Source organism: Grammomys surdaster, unplaced genomic scaffold, assembly GCF_004785775.1.
Source record: "Grammomys surdaster isolate TR1022 unplaced genomic scaffold, NIH_TR_1.0 267, whole genome shotgun sequence".
NCBI classification, from domain to species: Eukaryota; Metazoa; Chordata; class Mammalia; order Rodentia; family Muridae; genus Grammomys; species Grammomys surdaster.
In genome coordinates this window covers 1,899,133-1,924,205 of record NW_021604708.1, presented here as the reverse complement: position 1 = coordinate 1,924,205, position 25,073 = coordinate 1,899,133, and the positions used below count along the sequence as shown (strand labels likewise).

The 25,073-nt window shown below is 43.7% G+C and overlaps 2 protein-coding genes and 1 long non-coding RNA gene across 3 annotated transcripts in view; 2 read left to right on the top strand and 1 right to left on the bottom strand.

Moving 5' to 3' along the window:
• Positions 1-3,339, bottom strand: part of Aldh5a1 (aldehyde dehydrogenase 5 family member A1) — a 31,199-nt gene extending 27,860 nt beyond the window's left edge. The window contains exon 1 of the mRNA XM_028776321.1: positions 2,946-3,339. Coding sequence (XP_028632154.1) covers positions 2,946-3,263 — 318 coding nt within the window. The 5' untranslated portion in view covers positions 3,264-3,339. The remainder of the gene's footprint in view (positions 1-2,945) is intronic.
• Positions 3,340-3,719: 380 nt separating this feature from the next.
• Positions 3,720-6,395, top strand: LOC114628377. Its single transcript, XR_003712475.1, has 3 exons — positions 3,720-4,312; positions 4,728-4,795; positions 6,203-6,395. It is a non-coding gene; the product is annotated as an uncharacterized LOC114628377 (long non-coding RNA).
• A 3,994-nt stretch (positions 6,396-10,389) lies between these two features.
• Gpld1 (glycosylphosphatidylinositol specific phospholipase D1) overlaps positions 10,390-25,073 on the top strand; it is a 48,443-nt gene continuing 33,759 nt past the window's right edge. Inside the window, exons 1-7 of the mRNA XM_028776328.1 lie at positions 10,390-10,455; positions 10,606-10,919; positions 14,688-14,743; positions 19,581-19,659; positions 21,887-21,984; positions 22,412-22,522; positions 23,618-23,666. Coding sequence (XP_028632161.1) covers positions 10,823-10,919; positions 14,688-14,743; positions 19,581-19,659; positions 21,887-21,984; positions 22,412-22,522; positions 23,618-23,666 — 490 coding nt within the window. The 5' untranslated portion in view covers positions 10,390-10,455; positions 10,606-10,822. The remainder of the gene's footprint in view (positions 10,456-10,605; positions 10,920-14,687; positions 14,744-19,580; positions 19,660-21,886; positions 21,985-22,411; positions 22,523-23,617; positions 23,667-25,073) is intronic.

Genomic DNA, 25,073 nt, shown 5'->3' with positions numbered 1-25,073 from the left:
ATGGGCTGGACCATCTCATATCCATCAAGATCATCTCCTACAGCTCTTCCTATAGGCCAATTATTTTATTAAGATTCCTTCTTTTCAGGTGACTCTATTTGTGAGACGAAACAATCCAGCCAGCACACATACCCAGCACAGTCCAGCACTATGACAGCTATAGAAGTGAAACTTCTAGATCAGTACCAGCTTGATGCCTCTTTGTCCCATCACTCAAATATTTGGTATTTTCATCAGTAGGGTCTTACCATCAGGTTCTGGGAGGTAACCAATGGCACTGGCAATAGCCTTTAGTAACACTAAAGATCCCCCCCTTTTTTAAAAGTCATATGGAAACCTACCTTCTACTATAAAAGCTTCCATAGATAGAGAGAATTAAAATAAGTTACTCTCTAGCAAGCTAGCAATGCCTTACTAAGCACCACAGGCTAACAAAAAAAAGAACCCAGTGCCAGCAATGGATAACATCTTTTGGAGTTGTTACCCACTGAGGTCCCATAGACCTCCAAACAGTACAGGCTATTATCGAACGTGGATTCCTACCAGCTAAATCCATAGGAAAAACAAAATTATTTTCTTTATAAAGTTAGCATGCCTCAAGAATTTCCTCATTAACAAAAACAAAGAAACAACAATAACAAAACCAAGCACAGGCCTGTTCTTCGGCCACAGCCCTCTGACAGCCTCTTACAGAATCCCCATTACTGCCTCAGTCAAAGTATACTGTGAAGTCCTTGGATGGTCCACAGGTCCTGAATGGACCAGCCTCTTCCTTCCCACCCTCTACAACAGCTCCCTGCATATCTTCCTAGTTCTTGGTCCACCCTGGGCCACAAGGGCCTCCTTTCCATCCTGGAAGCTGAGTAGCCATGTTCCTGAGTTGCTCAGGATCTCCCCTTACCTCTCTTCGTCCTTATACCTTATACCCTCAGAAAGGCCGACCCTGATGTTATAGGAGAAAATGTGTCCTTTGCTAGAGGGAGGGGTTGACGTCTTGACCCAACCTCATCTGTGCCTCAGAATGAGATAAAGTCTTTAAAGAGGTGATTAAATGCAGCTAGGCCTTCAGTCAACAAGTGGCCCCAGAGGAAGTCGATGGTGACAGAACAACATGGACCATTTGGAGAAAAAGAATAATGTCTACAAGCTCAGGAGAGAGGCCTCAGAAGGAACCAGTCCTGCCACCATCTTAATCTCTGTCTTAGGGTTTCCATTGCTGCAACAAAACACCATGGCCAAAAAGAAAGTTGGTGAGGAAAGCATTTATTTGGCTTACACTTCGACAACACTGTTTATCGTGGAAGGAAGCCAGGACAGGACCTCAAGCAGGGCAGAAACCTTGAAGCAGGAGCTGATGCAGAGGCCATGAGGGTGCTGCTTACCAATGGCTTGCTCAGCCTGCTTTCTTATAGAACCCAGGACCACTAGACAAGGGATGGTGCCACCCACAGTGGGCTGGGTCCTCCTCCACGGATCACTAATTAAGAAAATGTTTTGTAGGCTTCCCTATAGTTCAATCTTATGGAGGTTCCCTCCTCTCTGATGACTTTAGCTTATGTCAAGTTCACATAGAATTTAGCCAGCACAGCCTCTGACTTCTGACCTTGGGAATTGCAGGAAGACACAATTCTACCACTTTAAGCCGCCCCAATGGCCACCGTGCCCTTTCCTCTCACCTCTAACCTCTGACCTCTGGGCCTGCATCTGTCATTTATCCCCCACATTGTTCATCAGCTCCAGCACACTTTCTTGCTGTTTACTGCTTTCAGTTTGGATTTCCAAAACATCAGGTGAGCTCTATAAGGAGCTGGATTTTTCTTAAGATTCATTTATTGTTATTTTATGCATATGAAGCATTTGCTTGCATGTCTGTATGTGTCTCTTCAGCAGTCCCCTGGAATTGGAGTTATAGGCTGTTGAGAGTTGCCACGAGAGAGCTGAGAACTGAACCCAGAAGCTCTGCAAGACCAGCAAATATATCTTTTTTTTTTTTTTTTTTGAGACAGGGTTTCTCTATGTAGCCCTGGCTGTCCTGGAATTCACTCTGTAGACCAGGCTGGCCCGCCTGCCTCTGCCTCCCAAGTGCTGGGATTAAAGGCGTGCGCCACCACTGCCCGGCCAGCAAGTATATCTTAAAGGCCCAACCATTCTCCAGCCTCCCCTAATCTTTTTTTCTTGACTCTGTATTCCTAGCACCTCCAGAAATACGTGGCATCTCCAGTAACTACACACAGGGTGGATCGATGTTAAGGCTCTGGTGCTTGTACCCCCATCACGAGGCAGCAGCTATCTTCTGAGAGGATATGAAGGATAAAGAAACTATGATTTCACGGGGTTGGCTGCAGGGTTACAAATCATAAATAAAGGAGGAAGAATTTTTCTAAAATAATTTTCTATCCTTACCACCTATCCTCCTTGATCCAGCCATCTCTGTTAGTAAGTGGTAGCCCTTACCCATTCAGACCTAAAATCAGAGAATGTCCCTAGACTTTTCCCTCCTCTGAACAAAGCTACATGTCCTTTCTCAGTGTCCTTGGCACAACTCCTACCCATACAGCCCCAGAATACAACCTACATGTACAGATATATAGTCCCTACATACAGCTTTCACATATAGGACTCTCTCCCTTCCTTTTTCTATATACACGCGCGCGCGCACACACACACACACACACACACACACACACACACACACACACACTCAAACAGGCTGGCTGACATTATTCAGCTCACTTTTATTGTGCACCCCTGTCGATACTTGAAAGTAGGGGGATTTGTTACCGTGCTGGGCCCCATGCTCCAAACTTGTTTATCTCTTTTTGTTGTTTGCTCTGGCTTTCGGTACCCTGTACTCCGAGGAACCGGGATGCAGGTGTCACAGGTTAGTTTCACTTTGTGGATCTCTGCCTCCCCCTAGGCCGGGATCCTGAACCTGACGCTCTCACCTTGACCGAGACCCCTTTCCAGCTGCGGAAGGCATCGTAGGCGGCGCGCACAGCAGCGCGGGTCTCGGGTACCCCGCAGTCGGCCACGGTGCCCAGCTTGGCGCCGCTGGCCGGGTCGTACACCGGGAAGGTGGCGGGGGCTGGGAGCCAGCGGCCGCCCACGAAGCTGTCCCCGCGGAATAGGTCGCCGTGGAGGCCAGCAAGGCCGCTGGCGTAGCTCCGCCGTTGGGCTCCCGCGAGCTCCGCACCGAGTCGGCCCGGAGGCGGCAGCGCCGGACGCGCGGCCCAGAAGCTCCGCCGCAGAAAGCAGGTCGCCATGGCGGCGACACCGGCAAGGGACAGGCAAGCGAGCTGCAGGAGCTCAGGGGTCGCGGGAAAGCGGGAGCACAGCGGAGCGGACGCGCGGGGCGGCGGGAACGCGCGGGGCGGCGGGAACGCGCGGGGCGGCGGGAACGCGCGGGGCGGCGGGAACGCGCGGGGCGGCGGGAACGCGCGGGGCGGCGGGGACACCGAGAGCGCCCCCTCTCTGAGCTATTGAGACTGGAGCTGCGAAGAGATAGATCCTGAACTGATCTGTGTTCCTCGCTCGTCCTTCTCCAGGGCCTGCAAATGGAAAGACTCCCAGCAAGAAGTATTTGTGCGCCGGGCGGTGGTGGCGCACGCCTTTAATCCCAGCACTTGGGAGGCAGAGGCAGGCGGATTTCTGAGTTCGAGACCAGCCTGGTCTACAGAGTGAGTTCCAGGACAGCCTGGGCTATATGGAGAAACCCTGTCTCGAAAAACCAAAAAGAAAAAAAAAAAGAAGAAAAATTTGTGCACATGAGTCACCCTTCTCATTGTCGGATGCTCACCTGTCAGTTCTCTAGGCCTTAATTATGACAGGAGCACTTTCTGTTTTTCAGTTCCCCAGCCCCGGCAACCGGCAATCTGCACTCAGTCTAGAGATGGCACCAAAACCAAAATCGCAGTTTCCATATGCTCGGGCTACTGAGCGTTGGGATTGGGGACCACTGTTCAGTGAGGGGTGAAGTGTGGCTCAGTAATCTGTCCCTTGCATGCTTTTCTGCATATCCCCTTCATGAATTCGGAGCACAGAGATCCTGAGTACTGGGATTTGGGGCAACCGTTCAACTAGGGGCGAAGTGAGGCTCAGGGATTCCTCTTGCATGCTCTCTGTGTGTTTCCTCTGTTGGTCCTGAGCAGGGTGCTCCCAAACCACCGGACTTTGCTTCGTGACTTAGCTGCTGTACATCAAGCAACTAACAAAGCTGAAGTTTGGCCAATTCTTAACTGGAAACAATCAAAATAGAAGTAATAAGCCCAGTGTTGTGGCCCACGCCTTTAATACCAGCACTTGGGAGGCAGAGGTAGGAGGCTCTCTGTGAGTTCAAGGTCAACCAAAGCCATATACTGAGATCCTGTTTTAAAAAAGAAGTCAACAGGGGTGTGAGGATTGAACATAGCACCATCACCTTAAACACCATTTTCATCCTTCTGTTACATCTGGGCCCCAAACTCTGCAGCGGAAAGAAACCCTAAGTTTTAGTTTGACTAAAAGAAGTAGCAGGTTTGTGCTCAGAGTGTGTGGAGTCAAATGCTATTATTATTATTATTATTAAGAAAACATGTTACTATGTAGCCTAGGATGACCTACATCTCCCAGTCTTCCTTCCCAGAGTTCTGGGATTACAGGCAAGCGCTACATGCCCCAGTTAGACTATTGTACTTGCAAAATGCCTGGGATGTACTTTTAATTGTTGGTTTTGTCTTCTGCTGAGTCAGAGCCACCCAGTCTTGTGCCAGTCGCATCTGACAGAAGTCTCAACAGCAGGATTTAATTGTGTGTGCAGGTAGGTGTGCACAAGTGTGTGCTGTGTGTGTTTACTACTTTGTCCTGTATTTTATTGAGGGAATTGGGGCGAGAAGGGGTCAAGATAAGGAGGTCCTCCCATGGCTTTCTTGACTATTGCAAACTGGCCTGGATGCCTGCTGCCTGTAGGGGGCGCTCTATTGATACACCATTCTATCTTCTCTGGGCATTTCTTCAGATCTTGTCTTAATCATTGTATACTCCAAACTTGAAATCAGCCGTGTGTCTCAGGATCCAATCTAGAATTCACTGTCTTTCGTTCTCTCTCATTCTCCCTTTCCTTCTTCCTCTCTTCTTCTTTTATTTCTGTTTTTTCTTTTTCCAAAAACAGAAATAAAAGAAAAACAACTTCTTGTTAACCAACGCCAAGGTCAAATGCACTATGTAGCCCAGGCTGATCTTGAATTCAGGGAATCCTCGGTGTCAACCTGAGTGTATTCGAATGAGTCACCACCGCCCTGGCTTGAGAAACAAAGCTCAGCCTACTCTCCTTTTCAGCTGAGTTGCCCACCATGCACCCTAGGAGTAACACCGAAGCTCCACAGCACTTTCACCGTTTCATTGAAAGTGAGAAAACAAAACAAAACACCATACCTCCCCCCTCCAAATCCCTAAACACACGATTTAGGTATATTCTTACTATTAATCTGCACACCAATGCAGTATTAAAGTCTTTTTATTTTATTTTATTTTTATTTTTTTACTTACTTGTTGAAGGAAAGAGCTCACCAAGGCAACTGTCCCTACAGTCTGAGAAGTTCATTAAGTGGCACTCAAAACTTCCTACACTGAGTCTTCCAAGCCCCATTTGGAGTGGAAACAATTCCCTCCAACCTCCTAGCTTACTTCCTGATGACTCCCCAGATCTTGGGTGCGCATGCTCACTATAGGACCCAGAGGAGAAGCGCACCGGGAGACAGGAGCCTTTTCTTTTCTCCTTGTGCTCCCGGGTACCATGAGTTTCCAGTTCCTGGCTTTTAAAACTAATTTATTTATGTGATGAAGGGGAGGGTTGCCAGAATTGATTTTTTTTTCTCTTCTACCATGTGGGTCGCTGGGATTGTCCTGGGTCCTCAGGCTCGGCAGCAAGCATCTTTCCCTGATGAGCTATTATCACCCCTAAAGCCCCCTCTCTGGATTTGTCCACCCTCTTCCCCAGCTGCTGTCATGGTGCTATAAGACAGTGACATAGAAGACTACCAGAGAAATGAATTGCTTTATTTAACACTAAAATTATATCTAAAGCTGGACTTGGGGGCTCGGGCCTGCATTCCCAGCACAGAGATGTAGAGACAAAGAGATGGAGAATTTAAGGCAGGAGCTGGGAAGATGGCCCAGCGGGTAAGTGCTTGCCGTACAAGCCTAGTGACCCGAGTTCAATCTGCAGCACCCATGTAGAAAGGTGGATTCGGTGGCCATACCTGCAATTCCACTACTCGTACGACAAGTGAAGACAGACGAATCACCCGGAAGCACCAGTTAGCCCGGAGCACTCTGAGAAGGAGAAACAGAAGAGAGACCCTGCCTCAAGCAAATGAGTGTGTGTGTGTGTGTGTGTGTGTGTGTGTGTGTGTAATGTATGCGTGCGCTGAAACTTGTCCTCTCACCTCCACAGGTGTTCTTGCATACACACACACACACTTAAATAAATCAAGGCATAACATAACTCAGCTGCATAGATGGTTTGAGGGCAGCCTAAACTACATGCGGCTTTACACCAAAGTATTGTATTTCATCATTTATCTGCATATGGAGACTAGCTTTCATTTCAATGGTTTCATCCAGTTTTGCTTCATATCCATATCTGGAAATCATCTTATACTGACTAACCTGAATGCAACATTGTTTTATTGACAGGAAAGAAACCAATAAATGGGTAGGGGATATAGCTCAGTGTTAGAACACTTGTTTAAAATGAAGGAAGCCCTGGATTTGAGCCCCTGTACCACAAAACCCAAACTAAACAAAAATAAACAAGGAAAATAATAGAAGTTCGTGGTGAGTCTTTTGGGTGGGGACCTTTTCTTCTGAATGATAGTTGTGGAGGCATATTGCACTGATGGTATACTAATCTCCATTTAAAATGCATTGTATATTCATTCATCTGATATCCACCACAATGACCCATAAGGCGGACACTATTATTATCTCTGAGTCACAGAGAAGCAGCCGCATATTTTAATAACTTGCACAAGGTCACTCAGACCGAAGCTACCAGAATTGGTACGCAAATGAAGCACACATTCTCACCCGCTCCTAGGATACCTGCACACTTGCTTTTCAATTTGTGTTTGCATTTCAGAAGAGCTCCAGATGATGGAATCCCACTGTCTCTGCGTTAGCAAGGGGGATAACAGTAGGAAAAAAAATATTTTCATAAGCATGTGAGCATATACGATATAGAGGTCAGAGGTCAACATCAGGTATCTTTCTCAATAGCTTTCCTCCAGTTTATCTCTGAGATGGTCTTTCTTTTTTCTTTTCTTTCTTTTTTTTTTTTTTTTTTTTTTTGGTTTTTTGAAACAGGGTTTCTCTGTGTAGCCCTGGCTGTCAATGACCGTGTAAATGACCTCAAGCTGGCCTCAAACTCAGAAATCCACCTGTCTCTGCCTCCCAAGTGCTGGGATTAAAGGCATGCACCATCACCGCCCGGCCGAAATGGTCTTTCACCAAACCTGGAGCTCATTGATTTTGGTTAGGCTGGCTGGGCGATGCACTCCAGGAATCTGCTTGCCTGTGCCTCCCCAGCCCTGGAGTTACAGGAGCACCCTACTGTGCCTGGTTTTTAAATGCTGGTAAGGATGGGAATTCGGTTCACATGCTTGTGATTTAATGAGTAAGGCATCTCCCCAGCATTTCTCAAAAATAGCAATATTATCTCATAACCATCATATTGTACTAAGTGAGGAATTCTTTCATTTTTTGTTGCATTAACAAATGTGGTCATGCCGGGCAGTGGTGGTACACGCCTTTAATCCTAGCACTTGGGAGGCAGAGGCAGGCGGATTTCTGAGTTCCAGAGTTCGAGGCTAGCCTGGTCTACAGAGTGAGTTCCAGGACAGCCAGGGCTACACAGAGAAACCCTGTCTCGAAAAACCAAACCAAACCAAAAAAAAAAAAAAAGTTGTGCTGGAATAACCAGCTGTGATGATGTCAGAGTCCAGTGGTAACAGATACGAGTGGTTATCTACTGTGTACGTCAGCAGTAATGCCAAATCGGACATAAAAAGAAGAGCCCAATTGGAGCACTTCATTCACACTTGTAGCCATGATTGGCCAATGTGATCCTCTGGACAAAGCCTCCTCAGCACCCGCTCATTACAGAATTAACCGAGAGACCAATGCCTCCAGCTTCTTCAAGGTCAAGTACACTATGAGGTCAAATTAGCAATTCAACTATCTGGAAGCTGCAGCCTGACCCTGCCTTCAGGGACTCCAGACCTGTAACCCAAAACCATCAAAAGGACTCAGGTCATATAGTCCATGAATGAATGATGTGTTTATTGCTATGCTATTCCTTTGGCAATTAGAAATTTATTATTTGTGTTCATTGTGCATATTGTTAGAGGCAAAGCATAGGAAATGTGGCAATATCTTGTTGTAGCAATTGCCTTAATATATTGTTTGCTATGCATCATTAAAGAAGTAACTGAATCCCAAAACCTCTGTCTTTGGCGTCTCTCTCTTCCCTCTCGAGGGGCTGATGATCTCACAGTGAAATCCAGTATATGGTCCCTGAGTGGAGCAGGACCTGTCGCTCCTCTCCCCAAGTGAGATTCTAACCCCTTATCAATAGCCTGCTTGTAACAAATAAGAATAGCCTGCTCACAACATCTACAAAGTGAGTTCCAGGACAGCCAGAGCTATACAGAGAAACCCTGTCTGGAAACCAGCCCCCCTATGCCCCCCCCCAATAAAACACGATAACAAATGTGGTCATTCTAAACTTTGTATAACATTTGTAAGGAATTTGGGATTAGTATTGGTTAGTAATGGAACCCGTTCCCTTTTCTGGTGTTTTATGTGGCTTGGTTTTCTTATAACTGCCTAAATAGCTCTTTCAGGCAGAATTTTCTCCTGATGATCCTTGCCAGTCTGCTATCTGCTATCTTGTTGTTTTAAGCTTTTTTTTTTTTAAACTTTATTTATTTACTTGTGTATGTGGACAGAGATTCAATCTTCTTCCACCATGTGGCATCTTGCCAGTCCTGCTGTTATTTTCAAGGAAAGGTCTCAGTGTAGTCCTGGGTAGCCTCAAACTTCATTAAGCCATCCGTTCTCAGCCTCTAGAGTTCTGGGACTACAGTATACACAATCATACCCAATTTTCTGTTATTGACTGGCTACTCTTGGGTGCTCTTAAGTTTACTAAGGTCCTAATTTATCACCGCTATCATCTTACCTGCAGACTTTAGGGGGCTCAGAGTGAGAGGCGGTCCAACTTAGACTCCTGCAGGCAGAGTAGTACTGGGGGACACACCACAGACTGTGGGTGGCTAGGACAAAAGGACGCAGAGGAGAGTGTATTTGTCGAAGGGACAGCTGGTTCCCCACTCCAGCTGAGTGTCATGTCACAGAGGGATGTAGGGTCAGCAAGTCAGATCCTTGGGGTTTTTATTTTGTTCTGTATAGAGCTAAAATTTTAGATTTATATGTGAATTTCCTCACTTGCAAAATGTTAGTCTGGTCAGGTATGCTGGTTTCACGCCTACAGTCCCAACACTGGGAAGTACAAGCAGGAGAATTTGGAATTTAAGGTCATCCTTGGCACCACAATAAGGTCAGAGCTATTCTGGCATACATGAGATCCCGTTGACAAAAACAGGAAGTAAGCGAAGTGATGTAAGTTTATAAACACCCTGCTATCCAATTAAAAAAACAAACAAAAAAAACCCCAAATAAACAAAAAGCAAAAAACAAAACTTGTAGCCTGTGGCTTAAAGGCAGTTGGAAGCAGTCAGGACCAGTGCCTCTAGGTGGAGGGAACTACAGAAACCATGGCTTCCAGTTTGAATGGGGCTGAAGATTACATAACAAACTGCTGCCTGGCAGACAGCCGGCTCAAATTATCCAGTCTTTTGTTCATTCATCCCTTCCCCTAGCCTAGCCCAAGGATGAATACTGTTTCCTCACAGGCTTTTGGGAGCACCCTGCTGCTTTGAGCACTGACTGTGCATCATTTGAGTGTTAAGATCGCCATCATTTATGTCCACGAATGGCCTGGATTGTTTCCCTTGGACTGCCTGTTTCTGATTGGCTACCTCATGATGAGTCTGTTCTGAGGCCTGCATTTTCCAGACCCTTGTCTCTTAACCTTAATCTGCTTCCTGCTTCCACCTTCCAGGTGCAGTCTTTGGGCTGCAGGAATCCTTCCTTGCAACACATCTCAGGTAAGTCCTGTTGGAAGAGCCAGAGTAGAAGGCCAGGAGTGGCTGGGCTTGTGTAACATGCCGAACTGGCAGTATCTGTTGCCAAAGAACAAAAAGAGAAGCCGGTTCTAGGTGATCACCATAAAAGCTTTCCCAGCATGCACTTGGGGCTTGGGAAGATGAGGAAACTCTGATAAGTGTGAGGTGAGGATATCGGAGACGCTGCCCGTGGACAGGAAGGTAGTATCGGAGTGACCATCAACTGGCACAGGTGAGTGTCTGGTTTGGAAAGCAAGTTGAAGACAACTTTGATTTGCCGAGCCAGTTGCTTATTGAGGGAAAATCTGGATGAGCGGGATGATAAAGTACCTCCAGTCAAAGGCTTTTAGATCCCAGCAGATTGCTTTCTCTCTCCTCCCAGGTGGACAGTTTGTTTGCTGTTCTGGAAAAACTAAACAGTGGGTGATCGGTTGACTTCATTGGAAAACAGCATTATTTTGAAACGAGGCTTGGTTTCCTGTGTCAGTGACCTGTGTAGAGGGAACACATCGAGTCTGTGCCTGGATTTTTGGAGTCATAGTTTGGCCACAGCTTAGATCGTCTCCACATTAGCAGAGCAGCTGAGGAGTTATGACAACATGTCTATAGGCAGGCTGTGGTCTGGCCTGCTGCTCCTGCTGCCTTTTTTCTGCTCTAGAAGTTCATCTTGTGGACTCTCAACTCATGTAGAAATAGGTAAGTACTGGTGTGTGTGTGTGTGTGTGTGTGTGTGTGTGTGTGTGTGTCTGTCTGTCTGTCTGTCTGTCTGTCTTACAGACAGGTTCTCCTGATATAGTTCTGGCTACCTTAGAGGTCACTATGTAGAATGGGCTGGCCTTAAGGTTGAGGTGATCTTCCAACCTCTTCTGAGTGCTGAGATTATGTGACTTTGACACCCTTTCCTACCCCCTTCGTGTGTGAGTTTTTAAAGATTATTATTATTATTATCATTATAATTATTTGGTCTGTGTGTAAGTATGCACATGAGTGCAGGTGCCCTTGGAAGTCAGAGGCATCAGATGCCCCTAGAGCTAAAGTTACAGGCAAGTATGAACGACCCAATAAGGGTGCTTGTGATCAAATTATGTCCCTGTCAAGAGCACTATGTACCCTTAACCATTGAGCCATTGAGCCATCTCGCCATCCCTCTTTGTGTTATTAAAAGAACAAGAATCCATCAATAAGCTTAGGAAAGAGATTAAAAAGCTATCTCACACATGGACATCATTCTTCCTCTTTTGGGAGGTGGCTTGACAGTGGAGAGGAGAGTGGATGATTGGAAATATCCAGGGCTAGGGAATGGTAGATGGGCTTGGTGGGGGGATAGGTAAGTGAGAGAGCTGAGGCCTTTATGTTCCTTTATGTGAGGTTGCTGGGTGTTCCTTGCAGAAGATAGTGAGGAACCGAAGAAAGTCACAGAACTAGGAGAGAAGGAAGGTGGACGCCTCTGGCAGGAGTATGAGATTGGTCTTGTCGCTTTTATACTTCCAAGGACAGGCATTTCTAGGTAGATGTAAAGGGCCATGTGTGGCCATGGGAGTGAGTCCCTGAGTGGCTGTTAGTGGCTCTTATGGATATGACACATCATTTGAGCTTTAAGGTCACCCTAGTTTCCATCACTGACCTGAATTATTTCCCATGGGTTAAGTGCTACCTATTGGCCTTAAGATGCTTGGCTTCAGGGAGGTAAGGCAACCGGTGGGGCTGAGTGGTTGTTCCATTACAGGAGTCCAGCTTAGCGTCCTAGGAGTTATGAGGAGGCCACACACTCCAGCATGCCTGACCTTAGGGGCAGTGGCAGAGTTATCTTGATTGTGCTGGTTAGTTTTTGTCGACTAGACAAGTCTGGGAAGAAGGAATCTCAGCTGAGGAACTGCCTCCATCAGATGAGCCTGTAGACAAGTCAGTGGGACATTTCCTTAATTCACAATGGATGGAGGAGGTTCAGTTTACTGTGAGCAAGAGATGTCTGGATGTATAAAAAAGCAGGCTGAGCAAGCATGAACGAGCAAGCCAGTAACCAGCGCTCCTCTGTGGTCTCTGCTTCAGTTCCTGCCTCCAGCTTCCTGCTTTGAGTTCCTGTCCTGACTTCCTTCAATGAAGGAATATGATTGGGATGTTTAAGCCAATAAAATCTTTCCTCCCCAAGTGGCTTTTGGTCGTGGTGTTTATTTCAGCAATGGAAATCAAACGAGGACATAGATAGTGGATTCAGATATGTGGAAATGGGGGGGTGGATTTTAAATCTTACTTTTTCTAGTTAAGGTATAACTCACAAAAATAAACTGTAAAATTTTCAGGTATGTAATGTGATATGTTGATAAGCTAATTAAAATGCTTATTACTTTGCATAGTTACCATCTTAAGCATATGTTATAGGTCTCTCCTAACAAAGGGATTTGGTTCTTAATGTATTTGTGAATTTTTTTTTAATGTGTGAGGAATGTAAAGCAATTCGCAATACAATCAAAATAAGAGTACATTCTACAGTCATTTTAAGATTAATTTTAGGTATATTTAATATTCTGGGCTTTATTTCAATAAAGATGATACTGTTATAGTTAAGCCACCTCTATCAGTTACAAAGAGGAACTAGGTTACAGATATAATAGGAAAAGTTACCAGCATAAAGTAAATGTAGAGTCGCAGGATCCTAAGATCATAGTTACCAGTGTAAAAAGATACAAAGGGCGTTGGCCCTGGCCCAGGCCTTCCAGTCTGTGAGGAAATGGATTCCTTGTTTCAGGCTCCCTGGTGGGTGGTCTGTCCCAGAATTCTGTGTCTTAACAGTGAATCAAACTTTTACTTCTGAAAGAGAGTCAGGAAACAAAGGAAAAGGGACATAGACCTTAACTATTAGTCCTGCTGTGAACTAGACCTGTTGTTCTAAGAAACCCACGGTGCCTTTGTGCTCCACTAGCTTTGGGGAGGGCAATGTAATGAATTCTTAAGGATCTTCCAACTCTAAGCTAAAATGGCAGAAGCCCAAGGGCAACACATGTAAATGAAAATATTTTTTCTTTTTTTTTTTTGTCTTAAAAATCCTTGGAGTAAAACAAAAATCCTTAGAGTTTCTGTGATACTGTTTTATAGTGAAGGACTTATCTGATGGATAGGTTAAGTCCTAATGGACATTTAAAAATACCTAATCAGGGTATGGTGGCTTATACCCACAGTCCCAGCGATGGGAAGACAGAAGCAGGAGGAGAGCTGTGAGTTCCAGGGCAGCTTAGGTTACAGAGTGAAACTTTTTTTTTTTTTTAAATCTGTGTTTATATACATGAAATCCAATCTGCACAGATTCTAAGATTTTTGTATAAAAGGCAACTGAAATTCCACCTTTTATTTAGTAACAACTTAGATGACATAGCTCAATTATTTTTTGATTTCTTATGTGAGGCCTGAGTAGAAGATTGGTGCTTATGTCAAACCATTTCTAGAATTGTCCTCATTCAATGGTTTGTGTTAGGAAAACACTGGAATCCTGAATCTGGATGCTTAGTATGTTTTTGTGACTTCATTATTAGGGTATCAATGTATACAGTAGAGGAGTGGCTTTTTTGATTTAAGGAAGACTGTGATTCAGATGTTTTAGAAGAGAACTGTGCTCTCCCAGAGGACCTGGGTTTGATTTTGAGCATACTCACATGACAGCTAGCTACTGTCTGTAACTCCAGGATCCAGTGCTCTCTTCTGGCCTCTGAAGGCACTGTATGCATGTGGTGCATAGACATGTATGTAGGCAGAGCCCCCATACACTTTAAATCAAATCTTTTTAAAAAAGGATGTGATTCACAGTAGAAATAGGTGCTGCTAATTGTGAGTTCCAAGGAGTGTCAACCTCCCACTTATGCTAAGATTCAGGTTGGATTTCTGCATGTCTGTGTGGGGGTGGAGTATGCAGCTTTCTTCGATAATCGTCCTTCCAAAGTATTTCAGTGATGAAACACACTTGGGACCATTGGTCAGCCATGCTTTTGGGCCTTTTTTGTATTGTGTTTAGGGTTATCTACCCAGCTCTGAGGCAGACAGTTTCTGTTTCCCAAGTTCCTCCCACATGACTGCTCCTGTGTCATCACTCAGTATTTACTTTCTGTGGTTCTTTTAGCTAACCTGTGAGGTAGGGTTTTGTTTTCATTTCACAGAGGAGGGAACTGAGGTCTACAGTGTTAAGTAACTTGCCCAAGGTCATAGTTAGCTAAGCAGAAAATTTAAAGTGCTTCATGTTCTTGTAGAGGAACCAAGTTCATTTCTAAGCACCCACAATGGGTAGCTTGCAACTGTGCTTACCTCCAGCTCCAAGGAATCCTATGGCTTCTTTTGGCCTCCATGGGTAACTGCACTTACACACGTATACGTACATATGCACAGATGCATACACACATAAGTTAAAAGAAATCTTTGTAAAAGTGGTCTCTGGTAAATACAGTTGAACTTAGCTCATGTGGTATTTATTTCTTTCAGGACACAGGGCTCTGGAGTTTCTTCGGCTTCAAGATGGACACATTAACTACAAAGAGGTAGGGAGCCAGATTTCTGTTGATTGTATTTGCATTTTCTTCTGTGGGCGTCAAACAAAGGTCTAGACAGATCCTTAAATTAATCCTAAGAGTTGTACTTACATCTTTATAAACCTAATGCTGTGGTTAAAACATACACATGTCCAGAGCCACTCAGACATTGTATGTGTATGTATATAAATATATATATTTCTATCCATGTAAATTTTAAATATTTTAGAACTCAAATATTTAAATAATACAATTTATACTTTGAAAACATGTCCTTTCTTTGCTTTTCACAATATTTGTTGTAGAACCCAGGGCCTTGTGCATTCTAGGCAATAGCTTTACCAGTGAGCTACACGCCTGGCCTTTGAAATAATTTGTAAGTGCTGTTTTTGTTGTTGTTATAAACAGAGGTTGTGCTTGAGAGAAATCACTTATTTTCTACGTTTTATAACTACCTGTTGTACACATCTTTATCATCAGGAGGAGCAGGAAGGGAGTCTTTCTTCTCTCTCTCTCTCTCTCTCTCTCTCTCTCTCTCTCTCTCTCTCTCTGTGTGTGTGTATGTGTGTGTGTGTGTAGAGTATATTGCTGGAAGCTGAAGCCAGGGCTATTCATGTAATAGATGAGTTCTAGCCTCAGCTTGAACTCAGGAGCCAGGGGGTTTTATAAGGAAAGGTGCTATTTCTGAGTCTCCTCCCACCTGAAGGACTGTATGATGGGTCGCCTGTACCCATCCTTACATCGCTTTAACCTATTGTGTTCCTATGCGTTGTTCCTAGTTGTATACTACTGCTCCTGCTGCTACTGCTACTACTCATAATAGTCATAAGATATATAACATGTGGTAATGATGAGCCTTAAAAACTGACATTGGCAACAGTAGTTGGCAATCTTTTGTGATGTCAGAACTGACACATACATTACTACTGTTACACACATAGACACATTAGTATACACCTATACTAATGGACTGCAGAGCCGACAGACTTAATACAGTCTTGCTTTGGAAAATGCAAATAGCTAAATGTACAAGGGCAGATGGACAGACAGGCGTGCAAACAAGTTCTGGAAAGGTCATGAGCACAAACATTTCCTCTTCATTGAATTGGGGCTTGCCACCCTCCAGGTTCCTCAAAGATATATATATATATATATATATATATATATATATATATATATATATATATATATATATAACATTACATTGATTTATTTATCATTTATTATCTTGGGGGAGGTGTATGCCATCTCTCTGGCTCAGATGAGTTGTTTACATTCCTGCAAGCTTCCTTGTGCCCAGCTGTCAATAAACTGTAGTTTCGTCCTCTGGAATTCTATGGAGGTGTCATTATGTGGGCTGAAGCTGGACAGCAACATCAGAGTCTGATTTAAAGTTCCTGGCCTGGGTGGGGAAGCCCAGTGAGAGAAGGTCAGGTTGCTCAACGGTCCTTCCCTATCAGACAGGATACAGCCGAGCATTTCTGAAAAAGTCTTCCCCTTTTAAGTTAGAGTTTCTGGGATCTGCCTGGGGTCTGGGAGTTCTAGTTTTTACATTCCACTTTTGGAGGAAGATGTGAGACAGGAAGGTGTGGACAAAAACCATATTCATGCATATTGTACTTCACAGCACACAAAAACCAAATAGCCTTAATCACTCTTGTACTTTACTGCAAATATTCAGTTCGATAAATACTCATATTTGATAGAGCTTTTGCTTTCATAGTTTACTTTATATTCCTTATCATTCTTGCCAGTTTGGTAGGTAAGCAGAATTGGGCTGGGCAGGGTGCTAAATGCCTGTCATTCCTGCCTTTGGGAGGCTGAGGCAGAGGGATCAGATAAAGGCCTTTCTTTACTATATGCTGAGCTCAAAGCCAACCTAGATAATGAAAGATCCTGCCTCACAAAAGGGTGTTTTTCTCTAGGCTTAAGTTGATCTTTTAATTATTAACTTATTATTAAGGTTCAATATATTTCAAGAGAGTAGAAACACTTCTATTACCTCATCTGTTAATTGCCTGTGTCTAATAATGGTTTATTACAATCATCCCCTTTCTCTTGATATGAAAGAAAGGTTTAACCTACATCAAGCTCCTAGGATGGAGGCTGCTAAGGGTATTTATGCTTTTTAATATGTGTGTGTGTGTGTGTGTGTGTGTGTGTGTGTGTGTGTGTATGTGTGTGTACCATACATGAGCATGTGCCTGTGGAGGTCATAGAGGGTGTTAGATCTCCTGGAACTAGAGTTACAGGCAATTCTGAGCTCCCTGATATGAATATTGGGAATTGAACCCTGATCCTTTAGAATAGACTGAACTGTCTCTCAAGCTTGTTCCTTATGATTTTTAAGTGACAGAAGTCGAATTCTCTGGCTGGTTATATGTCTCAGTGGGTTAAGACCCTCTCTACCAAGGCTGATGACTTAAACTCAAGCCCCAGAACCCAGAGGGATTGAGGGATTGCTCCTGAAATCTGCCCTCTGACCCCCAACACGTGTGCTAGAGCACACACTTATCCACACAGATACACACACATACTACACATCACACATAGATAATGATAATAATAATAATAATAAATACTTATTTAAAAAAAAGAAAAGAATTGTACCACCAAACTCCACTGTGGATTGTATTCATCATTGTTCTTTTGCAGATCACAGAAGCTGTTTAGAAATTATTTAATTTCCATCAGGGTTTCTACCCGACCTTTGATCATTTAGTCCCAGGATAAAAGAGCCATAACTTTTATTAATATAATAAGCTTCAATCAGCACTAGAGCTGGGCAGATATCTACCTTCTAAGCTATTAGAATCTGTTTTCCTATCATTAACCCCAAATTATAATTTGCTAGAATAATTTGTTATTCTATCAGGGCTGCTCTTAACTTCAGCTGGCCAGCCCTTGTGCCCATGCTTCCATGACTTACCTAAACCATGACGTCTACCTTCTCTCCACCTTCTCTTTCCCTCCTCATGGTTCTCCTCAGACCCCAAACTTATAAACCCCAAACCTCACCTATCTCAATACTGTCCTCTATAGGCATCTTTAGTCACCAATCAGGGATAACTTGGGGAGCAAGGTAACATAGCATCACTTGGTTCTTTGTACAGATTCTCTTGTTTTTCGGGGCAACCAGGCCTGAGGGCCAATATTTAGTATTACAATACATAGCAAAAGACCAACCCTCAACAGAAGCCCTTGAGCTAGCTTATGCAGGGGGACTAATGGCCAGAAGCTAGAGAAGTGGCTGTCACACTAAGAGGCCAAGGAGGAGCTCCAGCCATATCTAGAAATGTCTAGAAAGGCCTACAGGAACAACACATAAAACAGTACTGAAAACTGTCTGTGTGCCTGTTGTTACAGCCACTGCCCTGCTGGCTAGCTGCAGATTCAACAGACTTGATGAAGACTTCCTTTGGAAAATACAAATCTATCTTGACTACTAGTTCCAGCCCTTATAACCTTAGCCTGTGCTCCCATGAACCTGATGTTCACGCTTTGTCTGCAAGCAGTTGGTTGCTGGTGCCCTACCAGGAGCCCTGGCTCTGCTGCAGACACCTCTCAGGCTTCCAAGCTAGTAGGAGAAACAGAGGGCTCTGTGGCAGAGGTAGGGTGGTATCAAGTGCTCTAGAGACTCAGCTTCTGTTTCCCAGCCTGTGGTCTGAGCTACCCACACACCTAGAGAGTCAACAAAGAGCTGAGTCAGCCAACTCAACAGAGACCATTCTAGAGAAAATGCCTGCTATCCACTGTCACATCATTTTCAAAGGGAAAGGATATTTTTGTAACCCTCCGAAGCATGAGGGAAAATGAAAGGGAGAGGGGGAGGTAAAGCCCAAGGGTTATAACCTTGCACATGCACACAACATTTGTTGTTGCTACCTATACATTTGTGTTAAATCTCACACACGTGTGCACGTGTGTGTGTGTGTGTGTGTGTGTGTGTGTGTGTTTTCCAGACAGGATTTCTTTGTGTAACCCTGCTGTCCTTACTTTGAAGACCAGGCTGGACTCAAATTCACCTACCTCTGCCTCCCAACTGCTGGGATTAAAGGCATGCACATCAATTGCCCAGCATAGATGCATGTATGTGTTCAAGTGTGTGTGTGTGTGTGTGTGTGTATGTGTATGTTCATGTATATGTATGTATCTATATATTTTTCATTTCACTGTAGATCGTTGAAAATCTTGTCATACTGTCATAACCCAATTTTGGATCAGCTGAATAGTCCTAGAGAAGGCCAGGTATGCTGATTCATGCGAGCCAGCACAACAGAGGTGGAGTTGGGTGGATCAGGAGTTCAAGGTCGACTTTGGCTACGTAGCAACTTCAGGCCAGTTGGGCTACAGGAGATCTTGTGTCAGAAAACAAAAGCACATAAAGATTAAACATTTTAAAGTAGCCTTAGCAGAATTCTACTCTATTAGAACAAAAGTAGAAAATGAAAGACAGTAAAATTTAAACAGGTGGGTTTGGCTACTTTTTAAAACTTGCCTGTTGCCAGGCGGTGGTGGTGCATGCCTTTAATCCCAGCACTTGAGAGGCAGAGGCAGGTGGATTTCCGAGTTCGAGGCTAGTCTGGTCTACAGAGTGAGTTCCAGGACAGCCAGGACTATACAGAGAAACCCTGTCTCGATATATATATATGATACATACTGTGTGTTGGTGAAATATGTATTAACATATTTAATATGTTTTAACATTTAGTTACTCTAGCCTGCCTTTTCCCTTCATCTGTTTATGTCTGGTGTAATTCTAATCTTTCATAGCTAAAAACACATGGGGCCGACTCTTGCAGCCCTGACTCTGGCCCTCTAATTTCTGCATCCTCTTGTTTCTCAGCTGCTCTTAGAGCACCAGGACGCATATCAGGCTGGGACGGTGTTTCCTGATGCCTTTTATCCTAGCATCTGCAAAAGAGGTAAGGGGAGTGTTTTCAGAGGGAGTGATGTTGCATTTGCTGGTTAATGGGAGTTTAAAAAGTGTATATTTCATAGGCTGGAGAGAGAGCTCAGTGGTTAAAAGTGTATACTGCTCTTGCAGAAGATGAGGCTTTGTTTCCCTGCACTCATGTTGGGTGACTCAGAACCACCTGTAACTTGGGCTCTAGGGCATCTGACATCTTTTTCTGGCCTCTGCAGGCACCTACACTGGCATGCACATCCTACACAGATAAACACATACACATAATTAAAAACAAAATACAAGCTTCTATGTAAACATGTATATGTAAAAGTGTTCACCAATGATTTTAACTGCTTGGGCATAGAAATTCTGGGAATTTTGCTTTGTGGTGATATCTGGTCTGTATGTCTCTGCTTGCTTTGCTGCTTTGTGGCAGCCCCTTCTGTTTGTCAGCATGTGACTCTCAAAAGGTTACGTACAGTCTTGGTTCTGTTCTGAGCCACAGCAACTTCCTCCCTGAGTTGTTCTTGATATTAATGAGCCCACTGTCCAGTGCAATGAAGGTCTAAGCTGGCTGAGTACTTTGAGGGGAATTAATGAGAGCACTATCCCTAAACCTGTGGACAGGGTACAAAGACTCACCACGGACAAATCAGGGGAATGATTACTTCACTGTGCTGGTAGACCTTCATGGAAGGGGTCACTTGACGAGAGTTTCCACTAATTTGTAGTTAAGGGTCATAGCCAGCCTTCTTCCATTTTACAGCAGAGGAACAGAGAACACAGATCCCCAGACTTCCCAAACCTTCCTTCTCTCTTATTTCATTATTAATTCTGTCAATTGGCCAATCCTAACCCAACTAAACCCAACCAAAGCCAGGGCACAAAGAAGCCAGCTGAAACACCCGAGTGCTGGTATTGAAGGTGCACCACCACCGGCTAAACCCCATCCATCCATCCATCACTTAACAATGTGGTTAATGATGCTGAGGTGCTGCTCTCTCCTGTACTCTGGATTCCAAGCACCTGCACTCACATCCATCTCTTACATAGTCAAACACACAAGTCCTTAGGCTAAGCTTGGTATCTCTTGTGTTTATAAGTCCTTCTTTCTGTTTTCCTCTGTCTGTCATGTTTCAACACTGTTGTTGTTGCCTGTGGGTCATAGCTCTTCTCAATAATCTATCAATTCTCATTTGGCATATCCTAAGCAACATTCAGAGAGCTCTACTGTCCCTCGATCCTCTGAGAGTCTCTTGAAACATTAATAAAAACACATGGAAAAAAAAGCAATATTTTGATTATTAAATATAAGAAGCACTGCTAAATGTCTGCTGGCCTTCAAAATAGACAAAACACACAACACTCTACACTATGAAGTGCAGATATCTATCTATCTATCTATCTATCTATCTATCTATCTATCTATCTATCTCTCATCAATCTTTCCCTTCTTCTTCCTTCCTTCCTTCCTTCCTTCCTTCCTTCCTTCCTTCCTTCCTTCCTTCCTTCTTCTCCCTACTTCCATTCCCCCACTTTCTTTTGTGATAGAGTCTCCTGTAGCTCAGGTATGGCCTCAAACTCACCATGTAGCTGTGCATGACTTTGAACCCCTAATCCTCCTGCCTTTGCCTTCACCTTCTGAGTGTTGGAATTGGCAAGTGTGTGCTACCATGTTTGCTTTTCCACATTTGTATAAACCAGTTTATACTCTCCTATGTGGTATAAAGGTTAGGATCAGAATATGACAGAGAAAAGTAATTTACAATGAGTAATCGGGAGGGTGTGAGATGGCTCAGGTAGTTGAACGAGCTTGCTTCCAGGTCTTATGACCTGAGTTCCATCCCTGGAACTCACACAGTGGAAGGAGAAAACTGATTCCTGCAAGTTGTACTTTGATTTCTGTATGAGTATTGTTATGCAAGTGTGCGTGTACACACAGACAGACGTATCTACCACAAACAAGTGTAATAACAACAACAATGATAAAAAATAAATTAAAGGAGAGTGACATGGGATAAGATATCAGAATATAGCACATCCTTGCGGAAGGGTCCTTTGAGTGGCTCTTCTAACACTATGCCTGGTCCTTCTGCTCCTAAGGTGTCCTTGGAGCAAGAACAGAGGAAACAAGGGATTGGAGGGAAAGTGAATGGAGCCAGCAACACAGTGGGTGGTCATGGGAGATTTGAGGAGACTCTGAATATTCTAGGCTCCACAGGCAAACTTATTTGTTTTATTAGGAAAATTTCATGACGTGTCTGAGAGGACTCACTGGACTCCATTTCTTAATGCCAGCATCCATTATATTCGGGAGAACTACCCTCTGCCCTGGGATAAGGTAGGCATGCCCTCCGACCTCCGCTGATTTACCGCTGTACTGCCAAGTACTGCTGGATTCACTCCATTTGGAATCTCTGTCTCCCCAGACTAGGATAGCCAATTGTCACTTGACCTGAACTGCCATGCACACCAGTGGGGACACAGCAGATGCCTACTCGGTACTTAAAGTTATCGGAGAAAAGCTTGGAGATTTTTTACTTGGCCATTTAGCTCCAATGCTAAAGAATCTAAAAACCTTCCAAGACACTAGACAGTATTCCAGAAAGTCTTATGTACTTTCCTGGATCCAGAAGCTACTTGATTCACCTGCTTCTAGTTCTTTGTTAAGTCTCAGTAATGGAAATTAATTCACGGTCATTAAAGCCGTTCAGGGAATCATCATAAAATAATACAGCACAAAAGACTTGAATTTGCTTTTTCTCCAGGACACAGAGAAGTTGGTGGCTTTCTTGTTTGGAATCACCTCCCACATGGTCGCCGATGTCAGCTGGCACAGCCTGGGTATTGAACAAGGGTTCCTCAGGACAATGGGAGCTGTGAGTACATATCACCACTAGAGTGCCACTGTCACACCCTGATCAAAACTGGGTAGGGTAAGGAGTATCTCAGAGACAGAGCACTTGGTTAACACGCAAAGCCCTGTTTGATTCCCAAATCTACAGACAGGACTGGGTTATTTTAAGGAAAAGGAAAACTTTAGATTGTTCACATATCCTGTGGAAATAAGCCTTTTTCTACAAAGTGGCTTCTGGTTAGAGTCTTGTCTTTAAAAAAAGTTGTTATTATTAATTCCTTTTGTTGTTACACTATGTCTTCTTTAAAGACACATTTATAAGAATGAAATGGGCTAAGGTGCTGGAAACAAGGACAGATGTGTCTCTACAGTGTCTTTGAAACTGTGCCTGAATAGGGAAAGGATTAATTGCCACTTGACTGTTCAAAATAGCTCCCAGAGGGTTGCAATCTCTCCAAATAACTAAGCTGAAAGACCCTATTGACTATTAGTTGTTTTATTTGACTTTTGGCATTTTTAATTAAGATTTTAGTGTTCATTTTTATTTTATGTGTGTGGATGCTTTACCTGCATGTATGTTTATGGAACATGCTTACGCAATGCTTGCGGAGGTCAGAATAGGGGATTGGATCTCTCTAGGACTGGAGTTACAGACAGTTGTGAGCTGTCCCGTGGGGCTGGGGATCAAACTCAGATCCTCTGGGAGGGTGACCGGTGCTCTTAATTATTGAACCATCTCTCCATAGCATGTAAGATAATGGGTTTTGTCATGATGGTTCATATACATACATGTCAGTACACCTTGCCCATATTTATGCCTTTTACCCTCCTCCACCCACATTTGTTGCTATTAACTCCGTTCTATTGGACCTGTAATCATGGACTCCATTGGAAAAGTTGTTCACCCCAGGGAGACACAATTGTCTGCAGCCGTTTTGTTATCCAACTCAGTGGACAACCCAGACAAGAGGGAGAATGTTAGTGACGACCAAACACCAAGATACATTTCTGTAGTCCTCTGGGAGAGGCTGTCACCTCTCCTCGGCTTGTCTGATTTGAGGTGACATTCTGGGTCACAGTCCATGACATTCACCACATACTTCTCTTTGTTCCTCAGATTGATTTTTACGACTCTTATTCCGAGGCTCATTCGGCTGGTGATTTTGGTACTGTTTATTCATTTCTCTCATATGTCAATTACTTTTCTTAATTTATTTGTTAGTGTGGGTGTGAGTGTGTGTGTGTTTGTGTGCATGTGTGCGTGCTTGTGACCATCTGTGTTGTCTTGTGCATGATGTGTCTGTGTGTGTCATATGAGCCACAGTGTGTAGGTGTGAAGGTCAAAGGACCGCATTATGGAGTGGTTCCTTCCACCTTTCTGTGGGTTCTGGGAATTGAACTCAGGTAGCTAGCCTTACATAGCAGGCGCTTTTACCTATAGAATCATCCTGCCAACCTTATATGGTAAATATTTTTCTAATTTTAATGCTAAAGTTTATTTAGAACATAACAACTCATTCAACATGGAGATACATTTCTTTTCTCTCTCTTTTCCCTTCCTTCCTTCCTTCCTTCCTTCCTTCCTTCCTTCCTTCCTTCCTTTTTTTTGAGACAGGGTTTCTGTGTTGTCTTGCCTATTCCAGAACTCTAGCTTTGAACTCACAGAGATCCTCCTGCCTCTGCCTCCAAGTGTTAGGAGTAACGACATGCACCACCACGCCAAGCTAAGGGGCCAGATTTCTGTGGGTGCATTAATGTATTTTTGTTTAAAAATATGTATTTTGTTGTTGACATAATTTTTACTTATATGAAAATTTTACTTATATGTTGGATTAAGATCCACCTGCTAGATTAGTCTTAGTCACCTGTATTTCAGCTTCCAACTGCTGAACTCTTTTTTCCTGTAGAAATTTTCTTTATTTTTTTTTGTTTTGTTTTATTTTTCGTTTTTTTTTTGTTTTTTTTTTTTGAAATTTTCTTTAAATATGCACGTTATTATTTATTTGAAAAGACTTGCATGGTCTATCTTTTTGTTTGTTTGTTTGGTTGGTTGGTTGGTTTTTGTCTTGTTTTGTTTTGTTTTGTTTTGTTTTGTTTTGTTTTGTTTTGTTTTGTTTTGAGACAGGGTTTCTCTGTGTAGCCCTGGCTGTCCTGGAACTCACTCTGTAGACCAGGCTGGCCTCGAACTCAGAAATCTGCCTGCCTCTGCCTCCCATGTGCTGGAATTAAAGGCGCGCACCACTACTGCCCTGCCTTGTATGGTCTATCTTAAAGTAAAATAAAATAAATTCAAAGCTGGGTGTGGTGGCACACACCTTTAATCCCATCAATTGGGGAGCTGAGACAGGAGGATTACTATAAGTTGAAGGGCAGCATTAAACAGAGTGAACACAGGCCAGCCAAGGCCACACAGTGAGATCCTGTTAAAAATAAGCAAAAAAATGGCAAACAGAATTATTTCACTACACTTTCTTAATTTATTCATGTCACTAGCTAAGATTTTTAAGAGAGCTTTTTCTTCAAGACAGCCTTGAAACAGAATGAGTAGCTGTGGGAATGATCTGGTTTGTGGG